The sequence below is a fragment of the Poecile atricapillus genome, chromosome 1 (genome assembly GCF_030490865.1).
Source record: "Poecile atricapillus isolate bPoeAtr1 chromosome 1, bPoeAtr1.hap1, whole genome shotgun sequence".
Taxonomy (NCBI): Eukaryota; Metazoa; Chordata; class Aves; order Passeriformes; family Paridae; genus Poecile; species Poecile atricapillus.
Window position 1 is genome coordinate 152,120,021 of NC_081249.1, and position 22,645 is coordinate 152,142,665.

The 22,645-nt window shown below is 38.9% G+C and overlaps 1 protein-coding gene across 1 annotated transcript; it reads left to right on the forward strand.

The window, feature by feature from the left end:
• The first annotated feature begins 1,127 nt into the window (after positions 1–1,127).
• On the forward strand, positions 1,128–3,697 carry GJD2 (gap junction protein delta 2). Its single transcript, XM_058829347.1, has 2 exons — positions 1,128–1,809; positions 2,493–3,697. Exons 1-2 carry the CDS (start codon positions 1,739–1,741, stop codon positions 3,334–3,336), a joined length of 915 nt encoding a protein of 304 aa, XP_058685330.1. The 5' UTR covers positions 1,128–1,738; the 3' UTR covers positions 3,337–3,697.
• The last annotated feature ends 18,948 nt before the right edge of the window (positions 3,698–22,645 follow it).

Below are 22,645 nucleotides of genomic sequence, written 5' to 3' on the forward strand. Positions count from 1 at the left end.
ACTTCTTCTTTTTAGCTTTGGTGTTGTTGCAGCAACATTTTTTAGAAACTATATACAAAAAGCCAAATTCTCTCGACTGGGAAAGAATAAAAAACTCTCAATTTCTGTGCAGAATTTCTGTGTTCACTGATCCTCTCTTGTTTGATACTTTCCTAATTCAATCAGTCAACTGACCCAGTATCACGTGAAGCAGAGACCATCTGCATAGTCCAAATGAAAAGACAACAAACCTTGGGGTGTCTAAAGCATACAGATGCTCTCTTCCACAGATGAATCATGGTCCCATTTACTCAGAAAACACTTGGCATCTTTAATATAACATGGAATTGGTTCATGAGCTACAAAGAAAAAAAAAAAGGACTACACTGTTTATTATGGCTTGTGCAGTTCTGATTTAGAAATAATTTGATTTTACTGAGTTCAGTGGTAGGAATATTATGATAAGACTAATAAGAATTTTTCTTATGTTGTTCTTGAGTGAGGTTAGTTGAGCAGGTGTGAAGGTTTACTTGATGATTTTGTAAATATACAGAGTATGGGAACATATTTTACGCTGCTTCACTGGAGAAGTCAGTTCCATTTGGTGCCAATGTTTTGTGTGGAGATGTCTGGTGATGTGCGAGGTACAGTCTATAAGGGTATCTGTAAAATGAAAAAAACTATTTTAAACACAGTTGTTAATGAGAATAAGCGGACTGATTATAATGCAGGGATTTATTCAAGATGCTTTTTTCTTGTACTGTTTAGAGATGCTTTGTATGAAGATTTGGTGTCTTTTCTAGCATAAATACAATCTTATTCTCAGCATTCTCTGAAATGGCTATATAAGAGTTTTATTTCTCCGCAGTGATTGTTGTAACTGTAATCAGGGGAGAATAAAGATGCAATTTTAAGTCAAATATCTTCCAGGGCTTAGCAGTTCTAACAAGTAAGGTCACCGCTGTTTGACACCGCCGTTTTGATCTCTAGGAGTGAGCGAGGCAAAGCTCCAGCAAGCCCTGGGGACCCCCTGCCGGGGGCCGGTGGCTGGAGGGGCGGCGGTGTCACCCTCCCTCCCTAGAGCGGGGTTTGGGACGGGCAGCCGGAGCGGCGGCGGGCGCGGGCGGGCTGCGCTCCGGGCGGAGCGGCGTGTGCCGGCGGCCGGGGGCGGAGGGGCAGCGGGCGCCCGGCCGGGGCGCTCCGGCAAGCAGGGACTGGGCTGCACAATGAGCATTGTGCCTGCCGGGGCAGCTCGTCCTCCGCCCTCCCCCCTCCTCCTCCGATTATTTATTTCATTTCTTTTTATTGCATTTATTTGTTTGTATTCACCGGAATAATAAAAATGAGAAAATCCGAGCGCTGCTTTTGGCTGCTCTCCACCAACCTGTCAGTGACGCAAGCGGAGACTACTTAAAGGCAGATTAGAGGCAGCAAGACATTAAAGCCAACCTTCCTCCCTCCACGCCGCCGGTCCGCCCGCCGCGCCGCGCCACGAGCCGAGCGGGCCGGGCCGTGGCGGCTGCCGAGCGGCGCCGAGCCCCGCGGAGCCGAGCCGAACCGAGCCGGGAACCCTGGGCAGGGCTGCGCCTCCAGCCGCCCTCCCGCCACCGGACTGCGGGCGGTACAGACGGGCTGCTCTTCGGTTTGTTTTCCCTCCCCCTGAAAAAAAAAAAAAAAAAAAAAATAGGAGGGGTGAAAAAAGGCAGAAGTGAAGAGATCCCCTACGCTTGCCAAAGTCTTTGTCTCCGGATGAACAGCGATGGGGGAATGGACTATTCTAGAGAGGCTACTGGAAGCTGCCGTGCAGCAGCATTCTACTATGATAGGGAGGTAAGGGTCGCGGGAGAGCTACGGGGAGCCCGGGGGGGATCCCCTCCTGTCCCAGCGGGCCTGCCGGGAGGTCGGCGGAGTACGGCGGGTCCCGGCTGCGCGGAGCCCTTCGGCCGGGCTCTTTCGGGGTGTGCTGGAGCCCGTCTGTGTGTGTGTGTGAGTGTGTGTGTGTGCTGGGAAGGCTGGAATGCGGCACGGGGCACGGGGACACGGCGCACGCCGCCGTCCTTGTCCCCGAGGACCCACGCGGCACCGGACGGTCGTCGGGGAGACCCCACTGCCATCGGGGTGCCGCTGCCGGCTCATCCCCCCGCCTTTCCCGGCCGTGCTCTCGGGGACCCCAGCGCCCCGCCATCGCCTTGCCGCCCAGGGGCCGGGTGGGGGCCGGCCCGCGGTCTGTGGCACACGGCCGCACCGAGGCCATGCCGCGCAGCCTGCCCGCCCCCCGCGCCCGGCCGGGGCTGCTTCCAGGTGCCGGGGCCGGTGCCCGTGCTGGTGCCCGTGCTGGTGCCCGTGCTGCTGCCCGTGCTGGTGCCTGTGCCTGTGCCGGTGCCGGTGCCGGTGCCGGTGCCCGTGCCCGTGCCGGGGCCGGCCCGCGGTGCCGCGGCGCTGGGGCCCGCTCAGCACTGGACAGCTCCCGGCCGCGCGGCGGCGGCGCGCACTGACCGGCTTCTCTGTTGCAGGATCCTGCTGACCGTGGTGGTGATCTTCAGAATTCTCATTGTGGCCATTGTAGGGGAGACGGTGTACGATGACGAGCAAACGATGTTTGTCTGTAACACGCTGCAGCCAGGCTGCAACCAGGCTTGTTATGACCAGGCTTTCCCCATTTCGCACATAAGGTACTGGGTGTTCCAGATCATCATGGTGTGCACTCCCAGCCTGTGCTTCATAACGTACTCCGTTCACCAGTCTGCTAAACAAAGGGAACGGAGGTACTCCACTGTCTTCCTTACCTTGGAAAGGGACCAGGATTCAATGAAGCGTGAGGACAGTAAGAAAATCAAGAACACGATTGTCAATGGGGTGCTGCAAAACACTGAGAACTCCACCAAAGAGGCAGAACCAGACTGCTTAGAAGTGAAGGAAATCCCCAATCCTGCTATCAGAACTACAAAATCAAAGATGAGGAGGCAAGAAGGCATTTCTCGATTTTATATCATCCAAGTGGTCTTTCGAAATGCCCTAGAGATCGGATTCCTAGTGGGACAGTATTTTCTGTACGGATTCAATGTCCCTTCCATGTACGAATGTGACAGATACCCTTGCATTAAAGAAGTAGAGTGCTATGTCTCTAGACCCACTGAGAAGACTGTATTCTTGGTATTCATGTTTGCTGTCAGTGGGATTTGTGTGGTGCTTAATTTGGCAGAACTGAACCACTTGGGCTGGAGAAAGATCAAAATGGCAGTGAGAGGAGTACAGGCAAAAAGGAAATCCATATATGAAATCAGAAATAAGGACCTGCCAAGAATGAGCATGCCTAACTTCGGCAGGACTCAGTCAAGTGACTCAGCTTATGTGTGAGGCTGTGACAGAACTGAAACACTGTGCCAGGTGGAACAGACCCAGATACCATTAGAGAAAGGTACATTGCTTAGGCAAGCATTTTATCAAACCACCAAGAAAGCCATTAAGGTATTGGATCTGCACTTACTGAACTAGCTGCAAAATGCAGTGCTATGTAAAAGACTGAGAAAACAGCTATAAAACCATGCTTGACCTAGCCTTACAGCACAGCTACTATTATTCCTACTTTTCTTTCTAATGATTGGGTTTTATCTGTCAGTGAAGCAGCTTTTTGATCGTCATTAGGATGTTTACAGTTTGAACTGTCTGACTAATTGTTGTAAATGTGTAGAATGTTCATATCAAAAACTCTGCAAGGATACTCTATATGGGGCGGGGTGGGGTGGGGGACACTGTTGCAATGTGCAGGCATAAGCATGTTTTAAAAGGAGGGTAAGCACACTGTAAGGAACCTAACCACAGCTCAGTCAGGATATCTGCGTTCACCTATCTCACAGATGTCTTATTTTGTTTGTCAAAATCACAGACTTTATTCCTGGTGTGTATTACTAGCTATTTTCTAGTTTGTGCATCAGTTAGTCACGCTAAAAATAAATGCTGAATATGATTTTGCCATTTTTTCTTTGCCTGTCCACACACACACACACACACACACACACACGCACACACACACACACGCACACACACACACACACCAGAGACCTTAATCATCTTGCATTAGTTGTGATCTGCAGAATATATACCAGTACATTTTGACTGATTCCCTAATATGTGCATGAATAAGATGGAGTTGTTTCATGCCAGCTGAGTTATGCATTTACCTATGATCACTTATGATGACACACATACCAAAGGAAGAGAGTTCATTGCATTTAACTGTGAATATATCATCTTTTCTCTGCTCTTATTTATATAAGTGCCATACTTGAAACAGCTTACTCTGTACTTAGTCAAAAGGTTGTTTTGGGATACCAGCTGGAGTGAAATGATTTTATACTCTCTTTTGTTTATTTTATGGTATTTGTTTAGTCCTTGCAATGGTGTAAAAAGCAGCTAAAGTATCTATTGATAAATAAAGTACTTGCCTTTTTTTTTTTTTTTTTTTAATTTGTAAGCCAGAGAGATTTGTTTTTCTTTATTCTTGTATACAATAGTAAAAAACTTTACAGGGTTAAAATAATTGACCTGCAACAATTATTCTTCAGGGTTTAAAATGTCTTGTTGGTATTCTAAGCTCTAAGCAACAAATCCTGGGAAATCAGGACTGTTTTTTATGTCTGTTTTCCTCCTTAAGCAAGCTTTCTCTGTCTTTAAAGCCTGATCCAAAGCCCACTGACACCAACAGCCTTCTTTCTGCTGACACTAAGGGCAACAGAGTTGGCTGCCAAGGTCACTCCAGGAATAGCCAGAATACATTTAGCCATAAAGGAAACAATTGCAGCTTTTCATCAGGGAAGCCAAATGGTAACCTCAGCTTTTCTGCCTTACAGCTGGTTTAAGAAATACAGTGTTCATGTCCCATCAACTTACTAGTAAGCCACTGGGGCAGTCTCAAATGAATCTCTGTTAACAGCAATTATCTTAATACAGAATAGTTTTACTATTCTATGCTAAGTTTTACTTACTGATTTTTAAAACATTTTTTTAAAGTTCCTTCTGAATTCAACAGAAAATATTTCTCTGGCAACAGTAGGAGTTGGATCAGGACTAAAAAACATACAAGTGCATTTCTAACTAAATAGTATCTGCCCTTTAAAGAAAAGGGCCAAAATGGTGCTGGAAAATTTGGGGTACTTTATAATATAAGAAGGAGACATGGGCTCAGAGTCACAAATGGCCTTGTGATTGTATTTTATGCCAAGCCTGAAAATGGATTTTATCATGTATTGGCTTGGAGATGATGCATATAAATCTTTTCCTCTTGGCTTACAACAAATACCTTAACATTCCATTCTTGTCGTTTGCAAGCATTGTCACTTTAAAAAATGTTGATTAATTCTTAGATAGTCTATCCATTATCACCTTCATCTGTTGTCTTTTTTCTTCCTCTGTGAAACATTAAAGGACTTTGAGATGTGTCATGTTTTTAAAGATTTTAAAAATATTTTTCCTTATGTATAAATTTAAGAGTTTTCCTGATTCGATTATAGAAACCTCTAAAGATGGATTTCTCAAATTCTTGGTGATAAAAACGCACACTGACATTGCTAGTTGACTGCATGCTCACTGGAAATAACTGCATGTTATTTTTAGAAGGACAACATGGCAGCTAAAATCTCCATCTGCAAAATAACAAGCTTCTGAAGATTATTATTTGACACAAAAATCCAAGTCTGATTTTCATTTTGCAGAGTCCTGGGATGGTTTTCAAAATCTCATTTTGAGCAGATATTGAAAGGAAAAATATTCTTTGACAGTTATAAGCACTCCTCTAATGTTGAAGAAATGAGAGATTGTGCGCAAAGCACTTGACCCAATGCAAATTAAAGTTGAAAAAACAAAACTCGTACTTCATTGGGCTTTGGTTCATGTTCAGCATAATTTCCTGTTAGGCAGAAGCCCTAATGCAAGTTTTTTCCAGTGGCTGCATAGCAGTTTTCAGTCAAACTCTAGTGAAGGTGCATGTCTTGAAAGCGATAGGATTTTAATACCTTAAAATTCTAAGGTCATATTTAGAAAGTATCTGTTTATATTAGTCAATGCAAATGACTCAGTTAATTTAATTTTTTTTATGTAGTTGCACATTTGTACTCCAGTAAGTTGGGATTCTTCAGATTTGTCCGAAGAGAAGAATATCAGGAAATGTAAATGCTGATTTATGTAACTGGATCAGTGATAAAGTAGGCAAAGACTTAAATTTTGATCAACAGAAACATCATCCACCGTACTTGGAATATGGCTTTTCATATTTCAGATGAGAGATGAAATGTCTCAAGAGATCAGTTATTCTAATCTTCCTTTTAAATTGTTATTTTTCATTTCTTACCAACTACCCATTTGTCATGGACAAGAGAAATATAGCAAACACTTTTTTTGTCAATGTATGTGAGAATCATATGATTAATGCTAATGGACTGTTTGCATGAAAGCTGACTATTCATTTACAGAATAAATGCTTTAAAATTGTCACAGCAATGGAAAAGTGTGTTGACTGAGCAGAACTGAATGAACATGAAGCTGAAGGACACATTACTGGCTACTTAGGTCTTGTTCCTGCCTCAGTGAAATTAACTAGTCTCACCATTGACACCTCTGTAAGGATCAGACATTAAAAATGAAAATTGAGTTGATGTTTGTTTTGTTCATTGTTTACATTGTTTTGCACTGGTGGACAACATTAAATGTCATGATAAGTGCAAACATAAATGCTATGTTCATTAAGCTCCTATGGAAAATTGCAATAGAATCTAATAAACTGTTAGTTTAATGGAATTCTAAAATTTACATAACATAATTACATTATTTCATTTTTATATATACTCGATCTTGTGCTTTCCACACCTGTGTGAATTTCAAAAGCTATTTACATAAGGGTTATGAACCATTTCACCAGATACATACAAAACACAATAAGTGTATTAATTTTTTTTTTAAAAGAAGATTTTTCATAATGAAAACTAGCTGCATTTTTACGTGTAGCATTTTTACATGAGGAAGCTGAATTAACTCATCCCATAAAGAGTTTAGTTTTAGAGACCTCTGACTTTGAAGAAATATAAGGATTAATGAATCACAGAAGTGGTCAGATGGATTTTACTTTGTTTTACACTAAAGGAGTCAGAAACACTCAGAATCTTCAGAGTAGGTGCAGTGCTCTTCTTGCATTATACCTAATAGGGTAGGACAAAGCTGCTGCTATGTAGAGAACCATAGGAAAAGATATAAACGAAATGTTAAATGTGAAGAAAAATTTTTTTCCTTCATTTGTAAAAGAATACAATTTTCAGGGCAAGAGCTTGGATTGGGTGGACATTGTACCTGCATCCTTTTGGCTCTGTTTTGCCTGAATATAACCGTTACACCTCACTTTTTCAGCAAAACAGGTTAGAAGCTTTTGTTTGGTGTGCAAGTATAGAAATGGGAATTAAAAATTGGGTCATATGAGGAGAACACAAGCATATGTTTTCAGTACTTAGAGTCTGGTCTGGTTCTGCATGAATTTAATGACAAGTCTTCATTTTCTGTGAGAACAAGTCAGTTCCCAGCTGGGTGAAACACTTTTATTTCATGAGATTAACAGGAGAGATTACAGCATTTCTGTATTGCACACTCATCCCTGGTCATTTTGAAATATTATTCCCAGAAATTCTATTTTATTGTAAGCTTTCAGGAAACACAGTAAGTTAGTATCAGCTACTAGTACCAGCTCCTAAACATCACCATCCTTTCAATAAAATTCTAATAGTATCACTGCAAAGAAAAATTGTGCTAGGAAGTGCTTCATATTATGTCTTTTTAAATGTACTAAAGAAGTCAATCAAGAGTCAGCAGCCCATTAGATAAGTGAAGATATGGAGCATTCACTGGCACTGCATTAAAAATAAACCATTCATATAGACTTATATATGAAGATAAATATTTGCAAGATTGTTAAAAGATTTTTCCTCAATTGAATTAGTGTGTTACAGATTGAATTTCAGAGATGGATACAGAAATCACACACCCAGAGGCAGTTAGAAACTGAACTAGATGCAGTGACCTGACTGTATATTTACCAAACAAAATCCCCCATCAATCACCCTTTTCCTGTGACTTCTGCGGCTGTGGGCTATACCAATTGCTTTAGAGAGTTTAGCTGAGCAGGTCTCTCTTGACATGATAGCTTTAAAGAGGCTTGTCTTCTCAGCATTAAAATCTATCAGCTTTTTCTTGGTGGTGCCTGGAATACAGCATGAATCCAACCTCTAGGTTATGGAGACCATATAAAATGACTTTCTGATATCCCCTCAAAGTGAGAATTGCTCTTGTATTCAGAAGAACGTGAAAGCAAGGTAATTTGCTATTAATCCACCTATTTTTTGGACATGTAATGTGGCAAAAAAGGACATAGAAGGGTTACCAGGACCTGGATAATAATTAATGCACCCTAAAGTGATTAAGCAAATCTTGACTTCTGTTTCTTTCACTGAAAATAGCATATGATCTACCTGTAAATATATTTCATGTCATATAATTAAGTGTAACTTTCATTTTTGAAATACTTTGTGAAGTTTCCAATGAAATCATGGTTGATGTTTTCATAATTTTCTTTCAGAGAAAGGTTAAAAGATTATTGTTTGAAATCAGCTATTTTTTGAAAGATAATAATTAATCTTATATTTTAAATCTGCTAACAATTTGGGTTTTTTTTTTTGACAAATGCTAAAGTAGAAAATTATTTGAACCAGCAAAGCAACATTACATTTGGAAAAGATGGTTTCCTTTTCAGTGACAAGCTTTATCTGTCTAACTATTTTTTTTCTTTTTAATTTACACTGAGCAGAGATTTTTTTAACATATTAGAAGTACATATTGTGAAGAGATAACTTTAAGGAAATGTATAACAGCCAAATTGGGGCAAAAAAATGTAGGATTTATGGGCATTTGAGAAAAGTAGGTGTGATATGGACTTACTTTTCCCTACGTATTAACAGTTTAGGGATTAAAGCATATTCAGAGTATATTCATGAGCAAATATGCAAGATTCCTTACCTTGTCTTTTATGGAAGTAAAATGTTTATAGATATTATTTTATTTAACTATTTTTCTGATATTACTTTGAATAACCTAAATAGTGCATTACAATGTCCAAAGCCATCATCAACACTGATGTCCCCATTTCTCCCCTAACTTTAGGGTTTTTTTTTTTTTTGGAAGTGCACCGCTGCTCTGTAATGAAAACCATTTTGCCATCAGGTAATTTTCCCATCAGAAAACAGGTGGTGCTTGACATGGGTATCAAGCAGAATGTAATGGAGCAACCAGAATTAAAGCTGCACATTAAAGGGTGACTTATGATGAGCACGTTATGAATGGAGTTACTGCAAGGCCAAAACAAGTCAAGTAAAGGGGTCTCCACATTTGCATTGCATGTGATATTCAGGTGCAAGGGATTCAGGGGTTCTGAGGAAAGACAAGGGCCATAGGAATTTCTTTATTTTCTCCTTTAAAAAAAGAAAGACAAAACCTGTTCTAGTAATGTTCTTTGTGTAAGAACATGTGAAATTCTACAGATGTACATACGTACAACTCTGAGAGGAGTCCACATCTGACATTGTTAAATGCCCACCAGCAAGTGCAATTGAGCAATATTTAGTTTACATATATAGAGAGATAACACATTCAAGTCTTTATCACAACTTTCTCACATGCATGCAGACACATAATTTGAAGGACCAAGGAAATAATTTATTGCATCTCCTATATGTTTTTACCAGTTTCCCAAAGAGAAATTCTTCATATTCCCCTCTCATGAAACTATTGAAGTTCCTCTGTTTATAAAAAAGGTAGAAGCAGATTTTGAAGAAAAATTAACATGTCTACATTAAATTCACAACTTTAGGTTTGGTTTTTTATTTCTTTTTTTTTTTTTTTTTTAATTCTGTGTGGTACAAATTTTTTTGATGTACTCTTCAATTTAATATTCTGGTTATTGTTTGGATTGTGTCTCATACAGCTGCAGGGGACTGTAATTTTTCTGGTTTTCTTTTTTAATTTTTATTATTATTAACTCAGATTCTGCACATATGTTGAAGTAATGTAATTCTCAGTGTCAGAAAATATAGAATTTAAAAAAATATATGTACAAGGCATCCAATTATGTTTAATTTATTTTCCTATTTTAATTTATTTATATTTATATTAAATTTATATTATTTAATTAAATTTATTTATTAATATTATTACAGGGATTTTGTTAAAAAATGGTAAAACATAAGGCTTTAATTGATCACTTTAATTATTGTTCCATTTTTAGAAATTGTATCTCCTGCATTTATTCATGTAATTTTTATATTAGTGGAGACTGAAAATTTTATCTTCCTTCAGCTATGTGATCTATAGCTCAAATTTCAGCTTAGTTTAAACCAATAGGACTGCAGAGCATGAACAATCAAGAGAATCACAATCATTAGCTCAATGAGATACATTGAAAAAGAAGTGAACTTTAGAGTGATGTTGATCATATAAATAACATATAAAGAATTAAATCAGTGTTTATGACCTAATCACACATAAATGAATGCATTATCATTGTACATTGTTTGGAGTCATACTAAGAAAAAAACAGTATCAGTTACTAATAAGAAGACTTTCTTAAAAATCATTACATTTTTAGTTTCTCAAATAGTTGTTTAAAAATCCCTTAAAATGATGTAAAGACTGAAATGTAACTGACATTCACCCATCTTAAGTCGTTGAAGCACAAATTATAAATACATCTTTATTGATAAAATACTTCATAGGATCACAGAATATGCTGAGTTGGAAAGGACCTGTAAGGATCAAGCAGTCACACCCTGTGCCTGGGAGAATTTTCCAAACACTTCTTGAGCACTGTCAGGTTGGTGCTGTGACCACTGCCCTGGGGAGCCTGTTCAGTGCCCAAACACCCTTTGGGTGAAGAATCTTTCCCTAATATCCAACCTAAACCTCCCCTCAGTTTCATGACATACCCTCAGTCCTGCCCCTGCCACCCTAGAGCAGAAATCAGTGCCTGCCCCTCCTCTGCCACCCACAAGTGACTGCAATGTCTCCCCTGAGTCTCCTTTTATTCAGGCTGAAGAGGACAAGTGACCTCAGCTATTCCTTATACAGCTGCCCCTCCAGAGCCTTCCCTATCCTTCTGGCCTTTCCTTGTACATTCTCTAACAACTTCATGTCTTGTGTATATTGTGTTGTCCAAAGCTGCACACAGCACTCAAGGTGAGGGTGCCCCAGTGCAGAGTGGTACTTCTTTGTTCATATGTGTGTGCTCTTCAACTTTGCTTAGCAGGCAGCCAAGAGAGAAGAGGCTTTAATTGTACAAGTTTTATTAGACTGCAGTAAGAGCATAGACAGATAAAATATTTATAGCATGATTTTTGAATTTGGCAGCATGACTTCTATTAGCATTAATGGAATTTTTACAGCTGAATCTTTGTGCATTAAGTAAAAAATATTCATTCCTGCTGTTTGCTCAACAGCTTGACCTTTCTACTGTAAATGAATACAATATTTTGAATTAATTTTAGACTAATTAAATTAAATTAAATTTTAAGCCCTCTTGTACTCTTTCATGAAAACACATATCAGGGAGAAGCTAGCCTGTCAGCATGAGCATATGGTTATCTAAATTTAGCCTATTTTATTGAAAAGGTGTCAAATTTGATACATTGAAACTGTGGCACCTTTGGAATAGCACCTTACACTTTGCAGTATTAGGGTTTGTAGCGATACAGTGTGCCAAAGAACTCTGCAGCATTAGATATTTGATTCCTTTCAGTACTGAAAAGTCTATGAATATTTGTTACAATGACCTTCTGCTTTGAAAAAAGGAGAAAGAAAGGAATCCTGCCAATATTGTGGTCAGGAGGTCCTTGACCATGCTGTCTCCTTAGCAAATGTGAGAGCTTCTGAAACAAAACTGTATAAATGGAACTGTGTTGAGACTACCAGTCCTATTCAAGCAGGAGTTTTTCTTAGAAATGTCTCCAGCTAGACTATGAATGATGCAGAGTGGCTGTGAGAGCTTCTGCAAGGCTGCTGCAATCCTGTATGAAAATATTTAATTGTAATTAACACCTGGGTTGTCACTGGTTGTCTGTCTGTCTTGAAAGTACTGTATGACTTGCTTAACTATTAAAACAGCTAATCTCTCTATAATTTGCTTTGGCCAGTGTTGCTTCACACAATATCTACCAAGAGGAAAACTCTCACTCAGGCAACCACGCTTTCTCAAATTTTATCCTAGGACAGTGGCTCATATCCTCAGAGGAACTAAAGAACACAAAACTGGCTCCAGCCTGTTCAGCAGCATAAGCAAAGCCACGGGGGAGGGAGGGAGAGAGAACAGGAAGAGCTGGCTTTGCCAGTTTTCTGCTGCTAAGGAGAAGTGGGAAGGAAAGCTGTGCTTGTCCTTGCCTTCACCCCATCCTCACTTCTCAGAGGCGGCTGTCACCTCGCATATGTGACCGTTCCCTGGACCCAGCAGCTGTGGTGAGCTCTGGGATTGTGCTTGCTGGTCTCTCCTGCCTGCTGGTGCCTTTGCAGGGGCTGTAATGGGCTCAGCAACTGAAAGACCCTGGCAGTTGCTAATTCTCGCTTGTCCAGGGATTCTTTCACCATCCTTCAGAACAATGTCTCACATTTCTCTTGTGCAAGACAGCTGAATTATCAAGAGTCCAAGGCGAGCCTTGATAATTCATGTATTAGCTCCATAGTGAAAAAAAAAAAAAGTTTATTAAACACAGGTGTTTTAAAATAAAACTTAGTCTGTAATTTGTCAGTTGCTAAGGGGTATACACAGCAAAATTCTTTATGTTGGAACATTCATCCAGAAATGCTGACTCATTACAGAATGAATACATATTTCAAATTAAATTCTACCTAAGGAAATGTGAGGATACTCCTGTCAATGCCAATTAGAAATCCTTAGACTTGTCTGGAAAAGAACATAATGTCACATGCAAATTAGAGAGGAGAGTGAAAGACAATAAGGTTAACATTTTCTAAAAAGTTCCACTATATTTACAAAAAAATTCCCACTACAGGTAAAACTCCTGAACTTACTTTTTTCCTTCTGATAAGCATAATATGTAATTGTCTCTATGCTATTTAAAAAAAAAAAAAAAATTTAGAAAACTTTCTTCTGATACTCATCATACTCAGAGCTCCAGGACAGCTCAGCACAGAAGATGAAAATACTTAAATAGATAAATATTTTCAAATGTAAAAGTCTTCCAAAGAAGAAAAATATTGTTGGCTGTACACTCTAGAAATACTTTGAACTGTTTTTTAAAACAGAATTTATCAGGACGATAATTAAATGAGTACCAGAAGAGACTAACTTACAGTGTTTAAAGAACTGGGGCAAAGAATTAAGATAGTCACTGAATAATGTTTAACATATTGTGTGGTGAATTTATACTTTGCTGAATCTGAAAGCCCTGAAGTGGGTAAGCTTCATGCCCCAGGTCCAAACAGTAGTGAGACTGAACACATATTCTCAGGATACACATGCACAGAGTGCACACACAGGAACATCACACATAAACGTGCCTGGCTAACCAGATCAGACACAGAGCACTTACATGGAGCTCATCCCACTTCCATCTGTTGTGTGGGATGGAGATACCCCAGTGAAAATATATGTGTGTGTGTATATATATATATATATATATGTATTCATATATATACATATTCAAATGTACAACTTGTCACTAGATCCCAGTCTCCTCAGCTGCTGTCACCTGGACACAGGAGCCCCCGAGGCTGCAGCCTCACTGCAGCTGCTGGTGCAGAGCCTGCACTCACACAGACACACACACACATATACACATGAAGCTGCTGCTGGGTTTCACTGGGGTCTCTCCAGCCGCTTCCACACAGGCACATGGAATTCCTGACTCTGGTCTGACTGCAGCTGCTGGCACCCAGACCCTGGTACAGACACACTCAGTAGAGAGTCCGTCACTGAAGAAAATTTTGAAAGATAGGACAGGCTGAGCTGGTCAGATGCAGCTCTGGCCAGAGAAGCGTACCAAGGAGAAAACTCTGCCTGACTGGCCTCTTTGTCTCTTCTTATCCTCACACTTGTTCCTTCTAAAATTTTCTAGATTGCTTCCTTTCCCCATCGTTGGCATGTCCCTTAAGCATCCCAGAATAAATCTTGAAATGAACTTCTCTTGCATCCCACGACATGTCCCATATCCTTAGGCATATTCCCCTGCCTCAGCCAGGGTAAAGCCATCAAATGATGCTGTAGTCATAACTCACAATGATGGGCTTAATATCCAGACTCTGGTGGTGAGGCTCTACTAGGGCAGTTCTGAGAGAAGCCTAGACAGAGTAACTCTTCCTTTGGAACTTTAATTTCTACCTTGCTTTTGTATTTCTGCACTTCTCTGGTCTTGTAGAGATGAGTATTTTATGGGCTGATGGCTCCTGTGCTGAGTGTGGCAGTAATCAGGAAGGGTGAATTGTGAGTTTCCCCACCTGCTGTTATCTCTATATCTTCTTTTGTGGGTGTGCAGTTGACCTATGATCACAAAAATCTTTTTTCAGGTACAAATGCAGGTTTTAGGATCTTTCCTATGATTGTCTGAGAGCTTATAGCAGAAATGCATTCTAGAAAAACTGAATTTGTTGCAACTGTATCTGTGCAACATCCTCTAGCAGCTTTCAAGGCACTGAAGGAGAATTAACTATAATGGTGAGCTTTTTAAAGAAGAAGTTGAGCTGTGCAAATAGGGAAGGTTTTTTTCTGCTAATTTTGCAAGGATAGTCAGTTCCTTTTCTTCAGTTCTTTCCTCAGCTAAGTGGAAGAATTTCACAATAACATGAGTGAAAGTTGGCTTAATACCTGTTAAAGAATTTAGTTCAGAGGAGTCTCCTGCACAGAAGAGCATCTGAGACCTGGCGCCAGTGACTCAAAATATTTTGGCTGGTTCTTCTGCACGCTTAGATCCCGTAACTGACAACACTCTTAGATCCCAATCTCAGCTAACAAAACAGCTTCTCTCCTTCAAAGGCATGCACTAAGTTTCTTTTTTGGATTGAGACATTAAGCTCTATGGCCAAACCAATAGGAAGAGTGCCATGATTTCTGTAAAGGCAGCAGGGTTTCTGAGCATTTAGGGTAATTTGCATTTAAAATTTTCGTTTAAAAGGCAAAATAATTTACCCTTTTATCTATAGTGCAGTTTCCATGATTTTATTCACATTGACAACTGTGCTATTTAAAGTAGATAGCAAAAACTTAAAATCTGGAATATTTTGACCAATTTGAGTTACGCTTTCCTAAAAACATGAAGGAACAGGTAGACCTGTTTTGTTACCTTTTTTTCTGGTTTCATTCATTTTATTAATCTGGTTAGTTCAAATGATAGACTGTATCTCAGCCCTTGCACTTTTTACTCTCTCCCTATTTTTCAGCTTGATGGCTGTTGACAGGCACAGGAGAAAGTATTTCGGAACATATAAAACGTCTCCCATAAATGTTCTGTTAGAATCCCAGCAATCGTCTCCTTGAACAATTTTGCAATGTTCTATTTCAGTTGGCAGGTCTGAGATCACTGGGAATCAGCAGCTCACTGCCTGCCCTCTTGCAAAGGCAGTGCACTAAGTGCAGCAGAAATGGAAAATACAGGAACATAAACAGCTAAATGATAAAAAAAGATGCAGAAATATTTGCAGCATAGGTTGTCTATTGTGGTCTGGGCACCTGTCACCTGTGTACAGAAGGGATAACCTCACTGAGATTAGATTAGACTGTGGAAAATTACATTTTCACCATGTCAACAGAGAACCAAATCTGGCACTGTTTTTACAGCTACGCAATGTCATAAAAAAATATTTCAGGTTATTCTGTTGTGCAAGTGTTACAGATTTACATTTACAGGATGAACTATAGAACTGTATGACAGCTCACAATGAGTAAGATAGCTTTTCAAAATTTTTTTATTCTGTTCACATTTTTGGTCAGCTTGCTAGTTCCCCATTAAACTCACATGTGTACCAAAATACTTTAATACATATATATACACATATACACACATATATATATGTGTGTGTGTGCATAGCAGAGATCTGAGTTTGTATTGACTCCATCTGTGTTTAAGGTATCCTTTCAATCCTTGCAAAAGGAAGCTTTATAAAAAGTCCTGTTTGTTGCACAGACATCCTAGGCCTTCCATGTGCACTGTTCTTTGACAGCTGCTTAGCCATGGGCTTCTTTTGGCTTCATTCAGGTGACTTTAAAAGCTAATGACAGAAACACTTGTTAAGAAAAGTGAGTGGCTCAGCCCCATGGCACAGCAGAATGTCTTGTTATCACAGTGAGAGAAAATCCAGTCACCTTTATTTAAGGGTTATTTTGTGCAACCACGCATGCTGAATCCAGCAGTTATACTTGTTTAGTTACTCTCCAGACCTGGCTACTTTGAGGAAATCTATACATCTCTGTGAGCCATCTAGTCCCTCTACACTTTGCTGTCACTCACTCACTCACTGGGAGTGTTTCCATGCTGCAGCTGCACGGATATGCTCAGATGCTGTGTTGACCTGGCCATCCTGTCACACCACCCTCTTGATGTCTGCTGAGTGCAATCCTGCCAAGGTTCAGTGGGCACAGTTTAAATGAACACAGGTTTTGTTATATTCCACTGTGGAATATAATAAAATTAGGAATTTAGGGACTCTGTCCTTTGTGAGCTGTGGGTTTTCCATGAACCTTTAGATTTTGGTATGACTACACTGTTATAAAAGAGAAAATCATGAAGTGAAATCCTTTTTTTCCTTTTATTATGCAACCATGACAAAACAAGAGGCCTCAACAGCAGTTTCATGAAAAGTGTATTTCATGTCACATCACAAAAATAACAATAATCTTAATAATCTGAGTTTATTCAAGGTAAGAACCTGTAGTTAAATAGAATTTATACATCTTTCTCCCACCCTTTGTCTTACTGTGCTGCACAAAAAGAAGATGGGAAGCCAAATTGCAGTTCTCTCTGCTTTCAGCTTCTTCTGTTATGCCTATAGAGGTGTTTATGACTCTACAAATATCCTGGAAAAAAAAAAAAGCAAGATCTGGGAGTGAATTAAGCCTGTAGATCAGTGAAAGGGCAAGACAGAGAGACAGGCAGCACTTCTAGTGCAGGATTAGCCACAGTGGAGCATTGTCTGCTTACATCAGGTCAGGGGTTGCAAGCAGTTAAAAATCTGACAGCACCTGGGAGTCCTGCTATCAGGACCTAAAAGACTAGTAGAAACTTTGGATTGTGTAGGAGATTATAATTTCCTAGAAGATCATGCAACATTTTCATGCATGATGAAAGTTTTCATACTTGCCGTGGCACTTGCTCATGGAGCCAGCATTTGGTGCTGTTGAAGGTACTATGATTTAGGACAAAGAACTCAGTCAGATGTAGGCCAGTTTTATGTCAAGGGGGTCTGACCACTATCTAAAACTCTGGACAAGAAGAAACATTTAGAATTTCTGTTCATTAATTTGCTTTAATAATTTGAATCCAACACAAGGATGCCTATAAGAAAGTAAAGGGTAATTCATCAGCTTTTCTGAGCAAAACCAGATGACTAGAAGTGAATCTCATTATGCAAAAATCTTGAAGGTGAAAGAACTGGGAATTCCAAAAATATTCTCCATATGTAGTGTGGTGACACCTGATGAGAACTTGATATCAAGGGGGAAAGTGAGATATGCATCTAATTGCAGCCTTCTAGCTTCTGCAAAATTATTTGTATGGATTATCATTTATCAGCTTTGCAGGCCCGCTTTTTCTAACCACCAAAAAATGTTTTCATTTTAGTGAGGAAAGGATTTTAATTTTAAACTTGCTATCTTTATTTTCACCAAAAAAAAAAAAAAAAAGAAAACCAAAAAAAGCATGTATAAATTTGTACTGATTTACTGAGAAAACTGCAATAAAATTTGTTATTAAATAAGTGTGAAAATCAGTTTTCATTTTTCAAGGTAACCACTTAATTGAATAGAGAATATTTCCTTAAAAGTTTTTTCTATTTTTTTGGGATGCAAATTCTAGGTACTTTTTCCAAATCTGCTTGAAATAAATTTTAGCTTTTTTTTCACTGACAAAAAAATGTCTTCAGCATATTAAATTCCTTTGACCAGTTTGCTTAATTCAGCAATGAGCCTTTGAAAATTAAAACTTTGTACCTAATCTGTTCTAATTTATTCTTCCACTTAACTAAGAGTATTGAACAGTGCCTTCGTGCAAAGTTAATTTCAATGACCAGCTTTGCTATTACTGCTTGAGACTTAGCAAAGACAATGTAAAATACTCACCACCGTTTGTTACTTTTTTCGGTAATTTAGTGGCTATTGCACACAAAGACAGGTGTATGATCAGTGCTGTTACATTTGCACTCCCTTCCCATGAAGCAAATATTTCTGGCTTGTCTGTGTGAAACAAATGTGCAAATTCACAACAGACTGTTGTCCTAGTAGAACATCTTCCAGTAATATTTGGTAACCATAACGATTGTATTTAGTCTGTGTAATCACCCTGATTTGTTCACTGTGCCATTCTTACCTCTGTTGTGGTTGCCCAACCACTATATGCCGTTTAATACTGCTGCTCAGGTCAGGTCCTTCAAACTGAGAAATTTCTTTTTTTTTAGCAACTAATTGTCTGCTTGGGAAAGGAATATGAATGGTATGAGAACTTGACAGGTCTTTCTAATGAGGTGGACTTGCTTATAAAGTAACCACAGAATGCATTGAATCTACTGCTACTTCAATAAAATGTGATGAAAGCTGCAAACTAATTCATAGTGATTAACACCTCTATGACATGAGCATCTCAGGCCAGATGAGGAAAAGAATCCTGTGGCAATATTACTTCTTGAGCTGAGAGGTAAACATCTCTCTGTATCAAATCTCCGTACTAAAAAAAAAATCAGTGAATGTGCTTTATAACTCTTTTAACAAAAAAAACAACCTACATATATAATTACCTGTTTTTTTCTATCATTAATTGCAATAAAAGAGGGCAGAGAGCAGGGAAGTGAAGAATGGACAGAACAGGTTATGAAGGAACTGTTCTAAAAATTTTTTGTTCTTTAAAAATATATTTGTTTATTGAAACTGCCAGAGAACTAGATAAAAGTTTCATTATTTAAATTTTGACCAGCATCAGAAAAGAAATGTTATTAGACCCATATTGCAGGAAAAAATAAGTTGAGGAACACCAATGCATATCTTTAAAACTAATATTAAGTTAATTTTGATTTACTAAATAAATACTGAGGATCAAAATAGAAAGAAGACACTGCTTTGACATGTATGTAAGATACTTTTATTAAATATAGTTATTGTTCATATCTGATCATCCTGTGAGCATTTACATTTGTGCAAACCTACTAACTTCCTGTTGGTTATGTGTGTGTATCTAAGAGAAGAATTTGGTCCAGTCACTTCATTTGCTATCACAAAGTAACCAGATTACTTTGAGAGGGAGAAAAATCAATATATCTGTATGAATTAATCTGATTTAACTACTACAGGATTTGACTTAATCATTAAACACACTCTGTTCTCTGGTAAAAAACGGGTACCAGATGGTATGCATAGCAAAATATATTTGCTCTATACCTACGGGTTTTGAATTAAAATACAACCTTCCCAACATCTGGCATACCACCTCAGGACATCTGAAAGTGCACAAAGTGGACAGATATTATCAGACTACAGAAGGTTATGTTGAGTAGATTTAATCTGAATTTTATACAGATAGTGGCACAAAATAGTTAGGAACATAAACAGCATACCAAGAAATATCAATTCAATGCAGCATTTTACATCTAATTTGCAGATTGTCAGTTGTGCAATACCAAGTATCTTAGAATAGCCACAATTGTCATATATAATTTATTCTGTAGTTTCCATTGCTAAACAGAAAAATGTACAGAGAGTTATCTAAAAACGTGTTGACATGCTGGCTTGTATATAAATAATAAATACTTTTATATTATTTCCTAAGGGAGCTGTCAGAGAACTCCAACAACCCAGGGTATCTTTTCTTTTTCAGTAGGGCTGATACACAAGACGTTGTTCCAGTCAAACACAAGATGTGAATAAGTTCAGAAGTCAGTAACTTAATAGAGATTTCTTGTGAAACTATATGGATGCATACAGTCCCATTTGAACTACTGAGAGGTTGTGTTCACAGGGCACAGTGCAGGAGTATGAAATACTGTAGTGGCTTTAAACTTAGTTTTTGGGCTACTCAGGGCTTTTAACAAGGGTAGCCTTCCCCTTGAACTTCAAGTGTCTCTTCACTTTCATTTCAGAGTGTTGTGAATCTTTTATTTCCAAACTGATTAATTCCATGGAGTATTGAGTGTCTGCTTTAAAGGTCCTGATATATAAAAATTCTATGGCATATAGAATAATATGCAACTGTGTGACCTTATGAGCTGACATTTTGCATACGTATAAAGCAGTCTGAAATATGTATGCTCCTTTTTTTTTTTCTGTTAAATTGGTAAAATATTTTCTTTTGAATAAAGAATTTAGAAAAAATACACTTGCATTATATTTGAGCTGTGTTATTGGATTGGCAGCCTAAATAGCCAGAAGTGTGAGAGGAATGAGCAGGCTGACTTCCATGTGGATTGAATTTCACTCCCCATTTCAAATGGAGAGGTGAAGGGCCTTAATCCTAGGCTTCAGGGACAAAAGGCAGTAGTAGTTCTGCAGCCACGCTGAACAGCCTGGAGGAGCCAGTGGAACCTTTTCATGCAACTGGTATTAGACGTATTCCAAGCACCGTTCAGATGTCTTGTACTCTGTTATTAAAGTGTCTCAGGTGTTCCAATGAAAAATGACTGAGATAATGAAAATAAAACGTCAAAATTTTGAAGGAAAATCATCAAAGTATGCCATACCTTAAACTGATCAAATACTTAAATGACAGACTGAGTCTGAATATTTTCCTAAAAGGGTATGGTTAAATGCTCTTTCATGCTGCAGCCTACGATTTTGAACATTTATTTGTCCAGCTTTATTAAGCTTAGTAGGAGCTAAAGTCTACAGTGTTTCATTTTTCAGTTTTGTTCAATGGATTTTTTCAGTAATATTACATTTAGAAGAATTGCTTCTTTGCAAAAACTTTTTTCCCTATGTTCAATCTGAAAACTAAAACCTTGTAAACCATCTTGTCTTTAGGTATGCATTTCTCAGAATAGTTGTTTTTTTTTTCTTTATCACCAGTGTCTGAAATGATATTTGAAGAGAAACAGAACTATATATCAGAGTGTTCTTCCCTTTTCATTGTATTCTCAGGGAATGACACTTCCTGAGAATTTTTGTGGCAGCATCTCTCTCAGATATTGTATAATATCTGTATTTCTAAGAATGACCATCTGACATTAGCACTAAATAGTGTGCTATTTATAAATGAATCAGAACAGTTTAGCTCAGTACAGAACCTAATCAATATAGAAAGAAACACTGCACTCAGAAACGTTTTTCTGATTCAGACTCTACGTGAAGCAGCAGTTTTCCTTTATAATGATAGGAAAAAATGAGTATCAGATAAACACTGTGTGAACACCTCCAATCTTTTTGCATTTTCCCAAATCCTCTATGCAGAATAGTCTGCAACAGTTATGACATTTCAATGCTGATGCTGATGCATCTGAAGCCTGGTTCTGCTGAGTGCAGTTATTTATATTTTGGTCTCATTTCAGTTAAACATAAAAGAAGCGGGATTCACGTGAGCGTTTTCTGTCCTTCACCACAGCTGGAAGAGTAGGCATTGTCAGCTGCAGTCCACTGTCAGTCTGGAAACCTTCCATTCTGCTGAGAAAAGGCTTGTGCTTGGCCTAACCTGGCAGCTTCTTGAGGGCAGGTGAGCTTAGGGGCCAGAACACTGGCATGCTGAATGACAAGTGTTGGTTGTCTGTGGGCCATTTCAAAGACTTAAGATATTGCCTATTCAAGCAAGTTATATAAATAACAGGCAAAAGAAAGAAATGGGTCAATGAAGGCATGGGCAGGTCTGTAGACTGAGTTATTTTGCTCTCTCAACAGTCATCAAAAACTAAGTGGGAGACAGAGAGAGGCAGTCTGACCCCTCTTCAGGGTTCATCTTTTATCTTGACCCTCAGAAGAAATAATCTGAGCCTGGGCAGAGTGGAATGCTGATGCCTTGCACCCCTCAAACGCACTTCTGTTTCTGCACCCATTTGAAGAACGTCAGCTCATCTGACATTGCAAGTTGTCCTGTCCCTGCTGAACTGTGGAGAAGACTTGTGACCTTGCAGGTGTGTCAGAGACCTGGTCTGATGACAACATGTGATTGAAGGAGGGCAGTCAAAGAGGTAATGGTAGCCCCATCTGAAAAATATGCACCTTTCTATTGGGAAAATATCTATGTGGGGTGGAAATGTTAACTGTTGTAACTTGTTCATTGCAATTTTGAAACTGTTGACCAGTATTTATAACATCTGTGTTTTATTGTTACCTGGACAAAAATACTATGGGAGCGGTAAATGTATGTCCTTGCACTTCATCTCTGTGTGAATAACAAGGTTGTTATACTTAATTATTGAGCTAACATGCTCCTAGCAGGCCAAGGAATGA